Source organism: Oncorhynchus mykiss, chromosome 14 (assembly GCF_013265735.2).
Source record: "Oncorhynchus mykiss isolate Arlee chromosome 14, USDA_OmykA_1.1, whole genome shotgun sequence".
Classification (NCBI taxonomy): domain Eukaryota; kingdom Metazoa; phylum Chordata; class Actinopteri; order Salmoniformes; family Salmonidae; genus Oncorhynchus; species Oncorhynchus mykiss.
The window spans coordinates 13,767,068-13,785,492 of NC_048578.1; the positions used below are offsets into that span (position 1 = coordinate 13,767,068).

Sequence of the window (18,425 nt, forward strand, 5' to 3'; positions counted from 1 at the left end):
TGTTTTAGTAAGGTTGGATCTTTAGCATTTATAGCAATGGTTATCAACTGTACTACAGGGATGGAACATAAGTCACAGAAAATTGAGGTTGTGGTGACAGCTGCAGAGAGCTATTTGGGTGTGCAAGACTTGACATCAGAAGAGTTACAGGTTCTGTTAAGTGGTGATGTCCCATTCTTTCATGTTGTTGGCATGAGTTAGGACTAAATAGATTTAAATAGTGGAGTAGGGTGGTGTTATTTTTATTTGATTTGAGATTTTTTTTGTGAGTGTAGTGTTATAGTATGGTATTTATTTATCTAGTAGGTGGAGCTTTTGTGCCGAAAAAATTAAATAAAAAAATCTAGTAGGTGGCGGTAATGCAACATATTGGGTGCCAACCGCCGTTAAACCTCATCGAAGAAGAAGAAATTCTTCGTAGGGCAGACTCCTCCTCCCTGCTGCAGTTCACATGGAAGATGTCACTTGAACTAGTCATGAATTTCTGTTGGGGTCTCCACAAGGAAATGGCTGAGGGATTACGTAGTTTTTTTCAAAATTGTACAACTCTTTAATCCTGGACGCGAATATTTTAATAACACTAGCATTATACCATCAGATATGTGTGTTTGAGTTTAGTTGAAGTCAATTTGGCCAACACAACGGGAAAATAATACTTTCGAACTTTTCGGACTCACCTCGGACTTGCTGCTGTTAGTTTACTACCTAGCGATAACACCTGATATAGCTAGCTAAATAGTTTTAAGTAATTTGGGACAGTTAGTAGTGATGGCTGGTATTAACTTGAGGGAGGCTTTTACAACAAGATAACTAATTTCTTATACGAAATACGACTAAAGTACAAGCAAGGTAAAGGATAAAACGGGCAACTTTTTATTGAAGTTGTCTCGAGCGAAAATGAACAATTGTACCGTTAGCACCTAGCTAGCAAATTATCTAACGGTAGCTAGTTGACAGTGACATCAGTGGAAATTGGGTATGGTGTTGCAACTTTGTAACGTCAACGTTACCTACTTTAGATTTGTTTATCAATTTAACTAGCTACAGTAGCTGATTTAGCATAGCATGCTAATGATGCGGGATTCAACTGTGAATTTCAGTGTTCTCCATAGAACTTGCAAATTGGTCGTCATTCTTTGTTTTCTCCATATTTCGGTCACTTTATTTTTTTACGTGAGGTCGTTAGATATTCCATTTTCGTTTGCACAAAATCAGCAAGCACACACAGCGAAAAAGCATAACCAAACTACATCAAAGGACACCAAACCTGACGTGGTTGAAAATAACCGCTTTTCTGTAGACAACGTGACATCTACATTCAACAAAGAACTTGTAAAATGTTTTGACACTTCACCACTGCTTGGTAAGTAGCTATGAATGTGTTGCCAAAACTAAACGAGTCGATGGCAACTAATATTTAATCAATATTTCTGACGTATGCTGTAGACTCACTGGTACTTTTAATAGTCATATGATGCCTGGTTGGTAGTCTTGCCAAAAGTGGTTTTTATCAGCAAACAATAGTTGTTGGCCATGTAAATCGGACAGTCATTCATTCATCTGCTCTAATGAGGAATGGGTAGAGCTTGCATTACATATGTCGCTTTAATCTATATCTTAATGCAACCTACAAGCGCCAAGTATAACCAGTTAGCCACCAGTCGATGTCTTAGTTATTTTATGACCCCTTCCTTAGCCTGTAGGGTTTGGTATTTCACTTATTCATACAATAGATATATCTATGGCGACACGCCCACACCCTTATGTAACAGTTTTGCTTCCGTCCCTCTCCTCGCCCCTACCTGGGCTCGAACCAGGGACCCTCTGCACACATCGACAACAGTCACCCTCGAAGCACGGTTACCCATCGCTCCACAAAAACTACTTCAATGTCTCAGAGCGAGTGACGTCCCCGATTGAAACGCTATTAGCCCGCACCCCGCTAACTAGCTAGCCATTTCACACCGGTTACACTTGCATTATTAATGCATAGCATAGGACTACTGCTAGTGCTCTTGAATGAGCAGCGTTGCTTGTTTCCACAACGGTTTGTTGTTCAGTGCCCTTCTCTCTTAGCTCAGGTTTTAAAAAAAAAAAAAAAAAAAGGTTTATGTGGCTGTGGCCCGAGCTGATCTGTCCCTCTGCCACAAAACCCTGACTGCTCCACAGGTGGGAATTGGTGGATTAAAGTGGTGTGCACATTCTCCCCTCAGCTGACTTGGAGATTGAAAAGCAATGCAGTCTAGGAACATCAACCTCCAGGTCACATTGCAGAAAACAATACAATAAGTTCACTACATCATATATGCAGTTTAACCTTCTGTTATTTTTTTGTATTGCTTTTGTAATTTGACTTACTGTAGCTACCTGTGTAAGCCACTGGCATATAGGAGCCACACTATTGTGTTTAATAATAAAACAGCTGAGAGGTTATTGTCAGCAGGAGAGTGGAGAACTAGGCTCAATTTTCTTACAATAGTATATTAGGCCTACAATATTAACCGATTTTACATGCTATTTCCATTGGCTCTACTGAAATCATCAGTTATCAGGGCTGTTGTAAATAGAGCCCTGACAAAATTGTATAAGACTTCCCTTCTCTCCCGTTCTCATCCAGTGGGCCCACTGCGAATTGAGTTTTCTAACCCAGTCAGCCTTGATGTGGTAAGGAAGGAGAACCCCAATCTTCAGAATGGGGGGCGCTTCAGGCCCAAAGACTGTGTGGCCCTCCAGAAGGTGGCTATCATCATCCCTTTCCGCAACCGCGACGAGCACCTCAAGTTCTGGCTGTACTACCTCCATCCCATCCTTCAGCGCCAGCAGCTGGACTACGGCATCTACGTTATCAACCAGGTGAGTCCTTCCCGGCCCCTGTCTGCTCTCTGTCTGCCTGTGTGGAGTAGTTGGTAGTGCTGAGCGATTATTGGAATTCAATTTTTCCCTTTTTTTTTTTCTTTCTGTGAGCTCAATGCGCACATCGCACAGTTTCTCTAGAGAGAAATCAAATCGAGCCTGAACTGTGCAATGTAGTAGGCAGTTGTTTCCAACAGGCCAATATTCTACAAAGTTTAGCGCATAAAACATGGTAATTAACCACAATGACCATAATCCATTGTGCATCTACTTGTCTGGTCTGTGTTTCTTTTACTACTGCTATGGAAGAGAGAACAATGCACAATTGTGAGGTAATATAAAGAGTAGTCGTTTTTTTGCGAGGTATCACTGCCTTAAAATGCATGATCTAAGTGATTGATACTTGGTATTCAGCAGTCTTAAAGGTATGCCTATTTTATTTTGAAGAACTACAGTAAAGTGATTTTGTCAGACAGCTTAGGCAGTAGCTCTATAGAGATGGGATGGTGGCTTGGAATGAAATAATAGTCATCAAATAAAACAAATGTAATATACACAACTGAAACATATTACTAAAGTAATGTGAATTAATGGTTAGTAAACAGTAATGGGCAGTCACTACTATCATAGGACTGGCATTCATTGTTTTGTGTTACAGCATTCAGCCCAAGTGCTTTTAATGTAACATAAAAAATACAATTATTTTTTACATAATCAAACCAACTTCAAAAAGCGCTAATCACTCAGCACTAGTAGTGGGAAATGCAGTAAGATTTTAACCAGTGAGCAAATCTTAGTGCAGGGAGTGCCCCTTTTTAATTAGGTGGTTTTAATGAATGAAACAAACAAAGTTTGTCTGTATATTTCAAATATAGGATAGTTTACTCGTACGGTAAACCACAAGTACGGGTACTTTTGGCGTATTTTATTTGGGTTTGTTTTTTACGTGTTAGACTAAGCTATGTAAAAAGAAAAGGGTATCAAGCTCCCCAATGACAGGCTGTAATGGCAGTTACCAAGTGACTAGTTGAGAGATGTACTGGTAGATTTGTTTTCTTGTTGAGTAACTCTTCTGGGACAGAGACATATGGGCAATTCCATGGTAACGGTGTACGCTGAGACTCAGGTTTTTCACTTTAAAATGTATACCAAAGAAAAAACATTGATTTTAAGGTTTAACAAGAAATTCAACTTTATGCACAAGGACTACTACACTTTCAATACTTTCCACTGAAAATTTTACAAAAACACATTGATAGGAAAAACTGTGCAGATACAACGTTTGGTAACAATAAAACTGAGGGAGATTTTATTGTAATTCTGTTGGCAAACTTTTTTTCCAGTAAATATACAATACTGTTCAAAAGATGGCGTCACTTAGAAATGTCCTTGTTTTTGAAAGAAAAGTGGTTTTTTTGTCCATTAAAATAACACCAAATTGATCAGAAATACAGTGTAGACATTGTTAATGTTGTAAATTACTATTGTAGCTGGAAACGTCTTATTTTTTTAATGGAATATCTACATAGGTGTACAGAGGCCCATTATCAGCAACCGTCACTCCTGTGTTCCAATGGCAGTTGTGTTAGCTAATCCAAGGTTATCATTTTAAAAGGCTAATTGATCATTAGAAAACACTTTTCCAATTATGTTAGCACAGCTGAAAACTGCCATGCTGATTAAAGAAGCAATAAAACTGGCCTTCTTTAGGCTAGTTGAGTATCTGGAGCATCAGCATTTGTGGGTTTGATTACAGGCTCAAAATGGCCAGAAACAATACTTTCTTGCAAAACTCGTCAGTCTATTCTGAAGGCTATTCCATGCGAGAAATTGCCAAGAAGCTGAAGATCTCGTACTACTCCCTTCACAGAACAGTGCAAACGGTCTCTAACCAGAATAGGAGGAGGAGCAGGAGGTTCCGTTGCACATCTGAGCAAGAAGACAAGTACATTCGTGTGTCTAGTTTGAGAAATGAATGCCTCACAAGTCCTCAACTGGCAGCTTCATTAAATAGTACCCGCAAAACATCAGTCTCAACGTCAACAGTGAAGAGGCCTTCTAGGCAGAGTTCTTCTGTCCAGTGTCTGTTCTTTTGCTCATCTTAACCTTTTCTTTTTATTGACCAGTCCGAGATATGGCTTTTTCTTTGTAACTCTCCGGGTTTGGCTGGTGTAGGCCATCATTGTAAATAAGAATTTGTTCTTAACTGACTTGCCTAGTTAAATTTAAAAAAGGCCCACCTGTTAATTGAAATGCATTTCAGGTGACTACCTCATGAAGCTGGTTGAGAGAATGCCAAGGGTGTAAAAAGCTGTCATCAAGGCAAAGGGTGGCAATTGGAAGAATCTAAAATATATTTCGATTTGTTTTAAACAAAAAAATGGATTATTACATGATTCCTTCTATATGTGTTATTTCATAGTTTTGATGTCATCACTATTGTTCAAGAATGTTGACAACAGTAAAAAAATAAAAAATAAAAAAAAAAAGAATCCTTGAATGAGTAGTTCTAAAACTTTTGACCGGTTGTTTGTATTTTTTTCCTGTTTTAAATTGTTCAATAGTTGTATGGTTTGAACTTTGAAATTAATGTTTTTTGTTTGGCATGCATTTTAAAGTGGAAAAATCGGAGTCTTGGTGTAATTCCGTTACTGTGGAATTGCCCAAATATCTGTTTTCCATTAAGGAATTTCTTGCTTTAGTCAAGAGGAAAAAGCAGGCCAGCGTCCAAATAACTCTTGCCTCGCTTCTTTAAAGAACTCCTACAATTTGCAGTAGGCCTAATCCTTTGTGTTCCCGTCTATGGGGAAGAAATCAGATCTGGCAACATAGTGCCAGCATTTGTCTCTGCGTCTGTTCTTTGTCCATCAGCAATTTCCTTTATTTATTCATGGTGTTTGCACAACCAAGAGACTCATGCTCTCTATCGTCAAACTAGCACTGAACACCAATGGACGTGGCACAAAATAGAGAGTGGCTTTCAGACGGGGCTATCTCTGTCACTTTTTAAAGACCTGAGAGAACGATCCTGTTTGGAATGCTCTTTTTATCCTCACACATTCCTGTTTCTTTTCATCAAGATCCTTTATTAAAGGAAAGCTCTTATGTACTAAAAGTGTATAGAGTTGGTTACAGATAACTAATGGAAGAATAAACAAGGGTTGTACTTAAATGTGAATGCACAACATTTGGGCAACCTGGCCTGGGTACAAAATGTCCTGTCTTTTCCAGATGTAAAAATGATTAGTAGGTGTAATTTGGGCTTTTTATTGCAATCAAGTAGGCCCATTTTATTGTTTAGCGGTGTATGTTCTTACGCTACTTGACCAAAAGTATGTGGAAACCTGCTTGTCGACCATCTAATTCCAAAATCATGGGCATTGGTTCCCCCCTCCCCCTTTGCTGCTATAACAGCCTCCACACTTCTGGGAAGGCTTTCCACTGGATGTTGGAACATTGCTGCGGGGACTTGCTTCCATTCAGCCACAATAACATTAGTGAGGTCGAGCACTGATGTTGGGCGATTAAGCCTGACTCTCAGTCTGTGTTCCAATTCATCCCAAAGGTGTTCGATGGGGTTGAGGTCAGGGCTCTGTGCAGGCCAGTCAAGTTCTTCCACACCGATCTCAACAAACCACTTTTGTATGGACCTCACTTTGTGCATGGGGGCATTGTCATGATGAAACAAAGGGTCTTTCCCAAACTATTGCCTCTAAGTTACAGAAACAGAATGGTATTGTATGCTATAGCATTAAGATTTCCCTTCACTGGAAGTAAGGGGCCTAGCCCGAACCATGAAAAACAGCACCAGACCATTATTCCTCCTCCACCAAACTTTACAGTTGGCACTAGGCATTGGGGCAGGTAGCGTTCTCCTGGCAGATGGTAACGCGTGATTCATCACTCCAGAGAACACATTTCCACTGCTCCAGAGTCCAATGGCATTGAGCTTTACACCACTCAAGCAGACGCTTAGCATTGCGCATGGTGATCTTAGGCATGAGTGTGGCTGCTCGGCCATGGAAACCCATTCATGAAGCTCCTGACAAACAGTTCTTGTGCTGATGCTGCTTCCAGGCAGTTTGGAACTTGGTAGTGAGTGTTGCAACAATACTATTTTTACGCGCATCAGCACTCAGCGGTCCTGTTCGATGAGCTTGTGTGGCCTACCACTTCACGGCTGAGCCATTGTTGCGCATGGATGTTTCCACTTCACAATAACAGCACTTACAGTTGACCCGGGGAAACTCTAGCTGGGCAGACATTTTACAAACTGACTTGGAAAAGTGGCATCCTATGACGATGCCACTTTGAAAGTCACTGAACTTCAGTAAGGCCATTCTACTGCCAATGTTTGTCTATGGAGATTGTATGGTTGTGTACTCCATTTTATACACCCGTCAGCAACGGGTGTGGCTAAAATAGCCAAATCCATTCATTTGAATGGGTGTCCACATACTTTTGTCAATTTGTTGTATCTAAAACCTTTGAATGAAAACGGACAAGTTGACCATAGACATCACATCATTTGTATGCCTGCCGATGACTAGTGATCATAAGCACTTAGTGCCACAACATGTTGGCTACTCTGTTTTGACAAATAGCCTAGCTACAAACTGGCCATTTGGTCATTTATCAATGGCAATCATTAGCCAGAGTGGTGCCACCTAAAACACTTTGGTTTCATGAATTGAGGGCTTTCCTGCCTAAAATCAGGTTCTGTCTCCATCTCTCACTGACTATGTCCCCATTTGTAGAAGTCTCTAAACATGAGGCCACAGACATGGGCAGAAACGTATTTTGTGTCTGTGTGCGGTGATGCTGTAAGTAGTTAGACTGAATTCTCACAGGTGTGGGGATTTAGTGACTTATGGGAATACTAAAGTTGGCCTCCAAGTATATTTGGAAATTAATTTGGCAAAAGGACAAACTAGTATGAATGCCACTGCAGAGCCCAGAGTTGACAAGGTGAAAATGTAGTAGTTATTGGGTCACCTAATCCCATTTCACGCAAAGGCAGACCTTAACATAGGATAACGATATCCATTCTTCTCAATATCCTTCTAGTCATCAACACTGTCTGGGTTAAAGCCAAGTAACTTTTGAACATTTATTGACAACCAAAGTTAATACTAGCGTACAGGGCCATGTTGTAGATTAAATCTATTCCTATTTGATAAAAAATGCGTATCAGTTCGGTGTAGTTCAATGGTCTATTTAAGGACATGATTCTTTGCAGATGTAGGCTCTATTGGCACTTGCGAGGCCAGTACTGGGTTTCAGCTTGAAGGCATAACTAATTTCTCTTTCAGGTCTCATGCCAGGACATGAGTCTGTTGCCTCCCACCCACTAACAGGTAAAGTGTGGGAAACCAGCATGTTGTAGGTCAAACGCAACACCTAGGCTTTACGCAGTAAATACATGGTTCTATTTGAGCAGATAACCTTTTTTTTTTTTTTTAGGACTACGCTCCATTTCAGTCTCCTGCACAGGTAGCAAATTGGTGTCCACTGCAAAGAAAATAAGCTTTAATGGCTGCTTTTATACTAATGGGCCAATCTGATAGGCCTAGCTATTGTTAGAGGGCCGTTCAATGCTGTTAAACACAATTATGGGGTCTTTGTTGAAATTATACTCAGTCTTTCTGTTTCTCTCTTCTCTCCTATTTCTCCTAGCCTTTCCTATCTTTTCCTCCCTTGTTTTATTTCCTCCTTTCCCTGGCCCCTTGCTCAAACCGCCGTCCTTTTGCATGTCAGGCGTATCTGGCCAATGGCTGTGGTCGCTGGAAGAGGTGAGACCGGCCCCCTGCTTGCTCTGGCCAATTGCGTGATCCCATGGGCTGAGGGGTTCTACTGGTAATATGGGATTATTTTCTCTCTGTCTCATTGAATTAGAGATCTATTTTAGTCTCATGCTGTCTTCTTCACTTGCTTGTTTCCGTCTTTGCAAATTATCCACATCCTGTATACAGGTGAAGCTGTCATGCCCTGGAGGAGAGAGGGATGCATCACTTGGTGGAAGAAAAACGCAAACACACACACACACACACACACAAACTCACTCCCATAAACACACTCACAGACCTCCTTAGCGGATATTTATTTCAGACCGTAGCAGATGTCGTTTATTTCAATCATTGTACATGTCTGTTTCATTTCACCACAATGTGTGACATGTGACTGACGGGGAAGTGCATCAGCAGAGAACACTACTGAACATTGAATCAATTGTCCAAGGATTGGAACGCCTCTTCAGATGACTTGAACTTCGCTGCTTTGTGGCATCCAGACCCTCTTTCTCATTTTCCATTTCTTTTTAGAATGTTGTCATTTTAAAAATAGAAATACATGTTTTTATTAAAACACTAGCCACACTATTCTTTAATTTGAGAACCTCGGTCCTTGTTTCGACTGCATGTTGGGTTTCATCTGCCTCCATTTGAGTATTTTGGTTCTGTGGGTATTCAAGCTGATCTTTTTCAGGAGGACCATTAGATAAAGCCAGTGATACATGAGATGTGACCATTTGAAAGTCATTTGAAGGCACATTGACACAGAACACGATGCTCCTGTTTTTTTTTTCTCCAAAGGACACCACACAGAGAATCATGCCAGGACACTGACGTACATTAGCCCTGGTAACTGACCATGTATGCAGCCCGAGAACACAAAAGGATCATTAAAAATACCCACCCAACAAGTAGTGGATGACATGCCAGCCCTGAAAAGAGCCCAGAATATGTTGGTTTAACAGAGGATTAAGTTTAAAGCCTGTACAGACTGCAATATGATATTCTGTCTTTCAATCCCCCAATTTAAGGATATTTTGTCCCCTTTCATTAAGCTAGGCCAATGGTTATAAGACAAGAACTGCTGAAACTCGATTACTGCTTTAAGTTTCAAAATGGGAAATGGTTGTCTCCTAGATTTATCTATCCATGTCCATCAGCATTCCTTTGTTTTTGAGTCATAATAATTATCCTACACCTTGGAGAAAAATCTCTCCTTCCCATTAGAATTCTGTCTCTAGTTACATTCACTCTACATAAAGCGGTCACGATCCATAAGCTCCTAAAATGCCACTGACACGTTTTTAGCACTATTAAATTGTATTTGAATCTGATTTATACACCCTTGAAAAGACCTAGCGTAACAGCTACATGAAGCCACAAAGAGCTGGGCCTGCAAAGCTTTGACCCTGCATCAGCAACAGAATGAATTTCAAGTTTGTGCGTGCACGCACTCTTGATATTAAGGGTAAACGCATGTTTTCCAGCAAACAAGAAGATGACTACACAACGTCATCAAAGACCAACGACTCAAAGTCCTGTACTGTATACACCAATGTTTTTCAGTTGTCCAGTCCAACTAGCTACACAAGTCTGGTACCTTTTTCTTTCCAAACTTCAGTGTAGGATGTTTGTAGCATCTAGTGCTCAGTCTCTGACACGTTTTGTATTCCCAATCACATTATAATAGATAGCCACCCGGATGGTTTAGTTTAGCCTTGGTTCTGGTGTACACTTTAGTCCAATTAGAGATGGGTTGCCAAACAATGAGGACCAGAGTTGCTTACTCCTGTCTAGACCCTCAAAAATAACTTTATTTTACCACGATTCACCTTCCAATTCCAAACCCATATTCTCTCCATTCACTCTCTAGGACGGTGATGAGATCTTTAACCGCGCCAAGCTCCTCAACATTGGCTACACAGAGGCCCTGAAGGAGTACGACTACGGCTGCTTTGTTTTCAGCGATGTGGACCTAATCCCCATGGATGACCGCAACACCTACAAGTGCTTCAGCCAGCCCAGGCACCTGTCTGTCTCCATGGACAAGTTTGGCTTCAGGTAAGTCAACCCCTCCCACAGATGACCAGGCATTCTCCCCAGTCCACGGCGGCCTCAGCCTCTCCCCAGTCCACGGCGGCCTCAGCCTCTCCCCAGTCCACGGCGGCCTCAGCCTCTCCCCAGTCCACGGCGGCCTCAGCCTCTCCCCAGTCCACGGCGGCCTCAGCCTCTCCCCAGTCCACGGCGGCCTCAGCCTCTCCCCAGTCCACGGCGGCCTCAGCCTCTCCCCAGTCCACGGCGGCCTCAGCCTCTCCCCAGTCCACGGCGGCCTCAGCCTCTCCCCAGTCCACGGCGGCCTCAGCCTCTCCCCAGTCCACGGCGGCCTCAGCCTCTCCCCAGTCCACGGCGGCCTCAGCCTCTCCCCAGTCCACGGCGGCCTCAGCCTCTCTCCAGTCCACGGCGGCCTCAGCCTCTCCCCAGTCCACGGCGGCCTCAGCCTCTCCCCAGTCCACGGCGGCCTCAGCCTCTCCCCAGTCCACGGCGGCCTCAGCCTCTCCCCAGTCCACGGCGCAGACATAGGACAGACACATGTGCATTCACATTGTCAAAGGCACATACACACAGCTCATTTAGTAGGAGTGGCCACATAAAAGCTTAAAGAGCACCTGTGGATTCCATGATGTTCTATCCCTGTCACTCACTTCAACCAATTTACTGCTGAATTACCACTACGGTTACAGACGGCTAACGGTAGACTTTGCTTGATGCTGCCTATTGAAAATTGGCTTGTCTTTTGTTTTGTTGTTGAGTTTCTGGTTCTGCCTGTCTGTATCTCAATAGCTGTCTATAGGTGTTTGCTGTGGACATTTCAAATCAAGCCCTTCACTGGGTTTTAGTGATTGACTACCACATTCCCCATGGGGTGGGGATGTAATTATGAAGGATATTTTATGGTTGGTAATGATTGCCTTCTTCCTTATTGATCACGTGACTGATCCTAACCAGGTTCTGTAAAAGATTAGCCAATAATTAGGCTAGAAAGATTAGGCTATGTGTAAAGTATCACATGCCAAAGGAATAACATTATTTAGTTTCTCCCTATTAAATGCACAAAGGCTTGTTTCTCCTTTGTCGGTAAGACAAGCAAGCATTTAGATCGCTAATGCAATAGGCGGTGTTGGAAACAGCTTGACATGTCATTTGAAACTGTTGCTCATTTGTATTTGTTATGGATCCCCATTAGCTGCTGGGACTTTATTTGCCTCGAGTCGTGTGTTGAATAGCCTGCCTATAGACTTACATAGACTTACAAAACTGTGTGACACTCACATGAGCAGTACTGGCTTCAAAGGGCAGCTGTCAGAATGGCTTAAATGCAAATCATTTTAGCCTTAGGTGGCAATGCTGTGAGTGTCTCATGGGTTTTGAACTGTTTTCTGCTTTGTGGAGTCCAGTGACCTGTAGCGCAAACTCCAGTTGGTTTAGCTGTTGCTCTATATGTGTAACACGTCAGACAGGGAAGGGCTCTTGTGAGGCTACAGGCTGTCTTTGTGTTTGATAAAGTGATTTGGGCGCTTCTCTTCTGATCTACACCTCTGGGCCTACACAGCTGTAGGGTTTATGCTTGGCTAGGCGCTGATCTACAGTCAGTTTGCCTCCGTTGTCTGCTTCTGATTTTAAGATTTAGATTAGTAAAGTAAGCTGCTCCCAGATCTGACGTCAGTGTGCCCCCTGTGTACAGGTCATAGAACCGGTCTCTCAGCTTCTAACTGGGCTTTTATGGGCGTCCTGTCACTAAATTCCTCCCTGTGTTGCACACACAACAGCTTGTGTCCTGTCACTGTGTCATGTTCCTCCAGGGGCATGCAGCTCACAGAGCATCCGGATGCAATATCCAGCAGGATTTGGGCAGGAAAGTCCAGCTCAAGGAGAGACGCCAAGCTCCCCTTGTTCGGTGACTAAATCCCACAATGGATGAATGTTTTTTTTTTTTTTCTCTTCATTCGATTTTCTTAATTGTGGCCACCTTATTATAGCCAAGGATAACTCGTAGAGTGTCCAAAATCAACAAAATGAGGCGAGGCTAAACCAGGGAGCCTCAGTCTCTCAGTTGCCCTACAGTGTACAGAAAACCAGCATGTAACTTACAGAAGGCAGTGATGCATAGAGGAAGAGGGTTTTTCTGCAGCATAAACTTCTTTCCTGGAACATAACCGCTTACTGCAATTTCTGCCGGGCCCCAAGCCCTTGACCCCTTCATTTGAGAGCTGTTTAAACTCCAAGTATCACTATGTATTTATTTATCTTTCTCTCTCCCGCTCTCTCTCTCGCGCTTTCTCTCAGGTTGCCGTACAACCAGTATTTTGGGGGCGTGTCGTCAATGAGCAAGGAGCAGTTCCTCAAGATCAACGGCTTCCCCAACAACTACTGGGGCTGGGGAGGGGAGGACGACGACATTTTCAACAGGTTAGAGTCCACACACCCACTGACTAACGTCTGTGGTGTATCAGGACTCCATGTAAAAGTCAGCCGCAGGACAGCGAGAAATACGTCTCCAAGTAATTCATATTTATTGGGTAAAGTGTTAACCGTTTCATGTGAAACCTTGGCTTTCTTGTTCAGTGTCGAAGCCCCATCACATAGTAACATAGCCCTAGTTCTTGTCACTCGTCAGTGATACTCGTCAGCATTGTTCCAACTTGTCCCCGAGGGTGCCTTTGTATGCCACCCACCTTTTGCTCTTGAAGGAAATGTTAATGAGTTAAAAGAGAAATGTTATGGCTCCTTCAGACCCAGTCTGACCTTTCCTGAAATAAGACTAATAGGGTATTTTATAGGGATTGGAACCATAAATATTTTTGTTCTGTTCCAACGAACAAAAATACAGTTCAAAAATGATTACCGGTTTATATCGTTCCCTTAACCTGTGAAAACAACTTTTAAAAAAAAACATTCATCTTATTAAATTAGTTCACCAATCAGTGTGGCTAGAGCAGTCAAGCTAGTTGTTTACATGTGTGATTGACAGACAAGTGTAGCCAGGACACAGATGTGGTGAGAGAGGGTTGAGGAGGAGGCTTGAAGCGCTGGGCATCTTATGACAGGCATTATCTGAATTGGGTCCACAGAATTATACCTAGGAGGAGCGGCTTCTATGAAGGAACTTTGACTGTCCTTTTAGCTAGCTAGCTCACAAGCTTGAGCAGAGCAGCACCACTACCTTTTTGTAGTTAAATCCAATGTGATAATGAGGCCTATAGTATCCTTAACAAGCATTGAAGTTCATCCATTTTTCTCTAGCGAATTAAAAAATCTCTATCTTCTGAATCACACTTGTAACGTCAGTACATTAGCCTAGACATCGCAGGTAACCTCAACACTGGCAAAGATTTTGCGCTTAGTTTTTTTTTTTCTGTAACGTAAAATAACGTTAACTGGTTAACATGCTTTTAAAATAACAGTATGCATCACTTTCTTCCCGTTTCTGTTACTTGAAAAATTCTGTTTTCCGGTTTTGTTCCCTGAACCAGTTCCAACTCCTGGTACTTTGTGAAAAGAGAAACAAAGAGAACCATGCATAACTTAATTTACAGTATCTCCTGTTCCAGAGCCAGTTTTGTTCAGTAGTGTGATCCAAGCTTTGCTGGATTTGGCATTAAATTAGCTCTACAAAACATACTGTGCCTTGTTAACCTGTGTCTTTGAGGCATGTGTAACCCTATAGTTGTTATTTAATTCAGTTTGGCTGATCTATAGAGCAACTCCACCCTTGGTGCGGAATGCCAAACAGCACAAGGTGCTAAGATGTGTTTTTGTCACTTCTGCTTTACGTAGGTCTTCGTAGGGGTTGGTTTATAATTAACTTCATCCATTTTGATTGTGAAACTGTAAACTGGCAGACTGGATGTTTCCAGAGACGATCAATGTTATTCACGGTGTTCGGGAAGCTTTTGTAGCTGTGTCACTGAACCCAGCTACACAAATGTGACCTGTTATGTAATAAGCAAGGCCAATTTGCATCTCTTCCAGAGGCAACTGAATTGAAATCAAAGAACTTGTTTTACTCCCTTTCACATCTATCCTATTTTTATTTGACTTAAAAAATAAATAAAAAAATTCACTAGTGTAAAAAAAAAAGTGCAGATTTTCTCCTCTGAGTTTAACTTTTTTGCAACTGCGGTCCAGTGTTTTAGTTAGACTGGGGTTCTGACGCATGTTGCTGCTGTCTTTTAACAGGCTGAGCTCCAAGGGGATGACCATCTCACGGCCCAGCGGAGCCGTGGGGAAATGCAGGATGATCCGCCACAACCGGGACGGTGGGAACGAAGACAACCCTCAAAGGTGAGGTTCCCCCTTGTGAACAGGACTCCTGCACGATGCTCAGGGGCGATATTTCAATCTATAATATAGCCTAACTGGATTTGATAGGAGTAAGTGTTTTGGTCCACCTAGTTTCAGCTATATTGCTTTCACCTATCCAGCACTGTCAGATCTGTAAAGGAGAGCAGAAGGGATGGAACAATAGGTGAACCCTCCCCAGGCTCTCCTTTCCTTCTCCACACAAAGATCCGTTCTCGCTACTGTTCCCCTTGACGTCATTTCTCACTAACGCTGCCTCACTTTCTGAACTTGGACATTCTTCTCCATACCGATGCAACCTTAATAGAATATTAAAGTCTGGGAAAACATTGGCGTGCAATGTGTTTATCACGCAAAGCCACTTAATCCTTAATCTCTATTGAAATCACTATGTAGATATTTATAGTAATGACTTTTCCCTATAGCACTTTGATTTGTTTGATGTCGTGTAGTTTTTATGTTTAATCTAGTGACGATTGTTGTGAAATCCAAAAGAGATGTTTGCCATAGGCTACACCTTAAACAAAAGACATGGTTCCTGAACCACGATATTGAATTGTGGTTGAACTGTGGTTTTTCGTTCCAGGTTCGACCGCATCGCCCACACCAGGGAGACAATGAACAAAGACGGCATCAAAACCCTGTCGTACAAAGTGGTCAAAGTGGAGAAGGATCAATTATACACCAAAATTACTGTGGACGTGGGAAAAAAAGACTGAGAACCAATGAAACATGAACAGCCTTGACAACCTGTGGTGGATGCGGTAACCAAATGTGCCTTGACATTGTAAATAATGATATGCCTTGGACTCTTTGGACTACAGAGAATGACTGATCTGATCAGCAAACAAACGTTCCCTTTATTTTCGGCCTTTGCACATCCGATGGTGAATTGAACTGGGATTCCAGCTTTTTCTTTATAGGATCCATAAATCATTGACACCAGGAATGACCGTTGACATTCAGTACATTGACACACTGTTGGTTTCCTATTGGGCTTGTACGTACTCCACACTCTTTTTGAAGATTGCTGCTGCGACAAAGTCCTTTGTGAGCCATTTTGTCTTGACGGGTGGTTGTAAAATGATTCATTTATTGTCCTATGCATCGGGGACTCTCAATTCATTTTGTATGTCTATTTCTTTCTAGTACTGTTGATGTTGTTTTGGCATCATTGTAGTTTTGTCACTTTTGTGAGATATTTGCTATTCCTTTTGATTCCTTTGCTGATCGAGCAAGGTTTCAACCCATTCAATGCCAAGTGCTCAGGCCAAAGATTGAACTTCAAATTGTAGAGTTCCATAACAAACCAAGTCACTTTTTTTTTTTTTTGTTCAAAGGCAACCAAACAATGATCTTAAGATTGTTGTACTTTTGGATACATTCACAACCTTTTGATAGAGCATCAAAGGGCCTAGAACTCCAAAAATATATATATATTTTTTAAAGTCCAAATCCCATGATAGTTATATTAGAGAAGGGGTCCTTAAGGGTATTTGAACTATCTTGAAAGTGTCTCTGTTGAAGCTCCCTTCCCTGTGAAGAGCACCATTCAAGGTAGCCTCTAAGGAGGCCTCTCCCTGGTGGAAAATAGGTACCTGAATGTATTTGCCTGGTGTGTGTGTGTGTGTGTGTGTGTGTGCCCTGAGGTAAAATGCTACTATGCTGTTGTCTGGCGTTCTACTTTTTTGTGTCTACGAGAGTGGGTTCTATGCTGAAAAGGATCCTCTTGTAGTCCGTGTATGTCTAAGGAAGTGTGCGGGTTAGAAAAACAAGCATTTTGTATCCTCAATACGTAGTAATCAATACCCTTAAAGACATCTGCATGTTTTTAAACTGGATGGTCACCATGTCTTCCTCACAGGTACTTATATACAGTGAAAATGGCTCAAGCTTGTGAGCCATGGGGCATGATGTTGCACAAGTAAAGTTAGTAACTCAAGCGTGAGAAAAAAAGCCATTGAGATTTCTGACTGGATGGAACAGAATAATTGTGCTGTCCATACTTAGGCTTAAATGTTTGCCATTCCTCTCCTGACTGCTTCTTAATTATATCAGTGCTGGTGTCTGGAGAATCTATAAAATGACTGCCATTTCTGCCTTACCTAAATAAACTTGAAAATATAAATTAATTGGTCAACATTTTTATATTGACATTTTAGTAATTTATCAGACACTGACTTACAGGAGCAATGAGGGTTAAGGGCCTTGTTAAAACACACATTGACAGACTTTTCACGTATTTGGCTCGGGGATTCCAACCAGTGACCTTTCGGTTACTGACCTCAATTTTAGAGACAATACTGTACAATGGACCTTGGACCATTTAGTAGGAGGGATGAGTGTACATTAAGCTCTGAAGCATAGTCAGTAATTCCCCAGCTGTTTCCCAAAAGTGTTTTCCCAGATACTGGACAATAGTTGGCTGCCTACTGTACATTCTGTAGTGAATGTTCCAATGAAGCAGCCAAGCCATATGTATACACATACACACACACACGCAACCTATAGTTTCCACTGTAAAGTAGAGAATGGTCGTGATGTCACTGGGTTGCTCTTCAAGCTGTAAGCCTTTATGGGCTCGGCCAGGAAACCCAATATCGTGGGCTTATTCAACTATGGTGGAACGTTGCGTATAGAAATCCTTTATATAGAATGAGCACAATGTACAATCATGGTGACTAGAGGATTGTGTCAGCTCTACGCAACACATTTCTATACTTTAAATTTGGAGTGGTTGCCAACTTGAGTACATCTTAAAGGCCTCATCACCACATACCTCCTCACTCTGTCTGGTAGCCACACACAAACGCTCTAAAGACATGGGAGATGCCTTGCATGCAGGGATGCGTTATGTGCAATGCATACCATTTTTATCTCATTTTCTCAATCCACCCAAAGGCTCTTTCAGAGTTAAACTAAGGTCTTTATAGGTTGGCTAAAGCCAGGTTGTGTACCTCCCATAGACAATGGCCTTTATTGAGAGCCAGCATTTTGTATGTCAAGTGTGAATTCAGTTTGTTTTACAAAAGTTAGCTGGCTAATCTGCAAGGCTTCATTACTCTGTTCCCTTTTCTCTTCATGGTTTCCATTATGATTCAATGTGTGCATGTATGTGTATGCTTGTGATTTCTACAAATGCATGTCTTTGTAAATGTTTTGCTGGCTCTTCACATTTTCATTCAAACATGTATACTGACTTGCAGCAATGTTTTGGTGTCGATTTAAAAAAAAATCTGTTTAGGTAATTAAATATTTAAGTAAACGTCTTCTCGTTCATTAACATGGGTCGAAGACTTGGGGTGGTTTCCATGACACAGATCAAGCCCTGGAATGAAGTCTCAATTGAGAACATTAATCTGTGCCTGGGAAACTGTCCCTGAAAGTCCCCTCACACCATTATTTTTGTCCAAGCATTGGGTC

The 18,425-nt window shown here is 41.9% G+C and overlaps 1 protein-coding gene across 1 annotated transcript; it reads left to right on the forward strand.

Moving 5' to 3' along the window:
* Positions 1-412: 412 nt before the first annotated feature.
* On the forward strand, positions 413-18,158 carry LOC110488860 (beta-1,4-galactosyltransferase 1). The gene is made up of 6 exons (XM_021561290.2): positions 413-1,363; positions 2,618-2,853; positions 10,516-10,703; positions 12,987-13,109; positions 14,880-14,984; positions 15,589-18,158. The coding sequence occupies exons 1-6, from the start codon at positions 1,066-1,068 to the stop codon at positions 15,719-15,721; spliced, it is 1,083 nt and encodes a 360-aa protein (XP_021416965.1). The 5' UTR covers positions 413-1,065; the 3' UTR covers positions 15,722-18,158.
* The last annotated feature ends 267 nt before the right edge of the window (positions 18,159-18,425 follow it).

Excerpts from the sequence above, each read along its gene's own strand:
- LOC110488860 (XM_021561290.2), top strand. The coding sequence starts at position 1,066 with ATGCTAATGATGCGGGATTCAACTGTGAATTTCAGTGTTCTCCATAGA. Across the intron at positions 10,704-12,986 it reads ATGGACAAGTTTGGCTTCAG|GTTGCCGTACAACCAGTATT; the intron begins GTAAGTCAACCC and ends GCTTTCTCTCAG. Across the intron at positions 13,110-14,879 it reads GACGACGACATTTTCAACAG|GCTGAGCTCCAAGGGGATGA; the intron begins GTTAGAGTCCAC and ends GTCTTTTAACAG.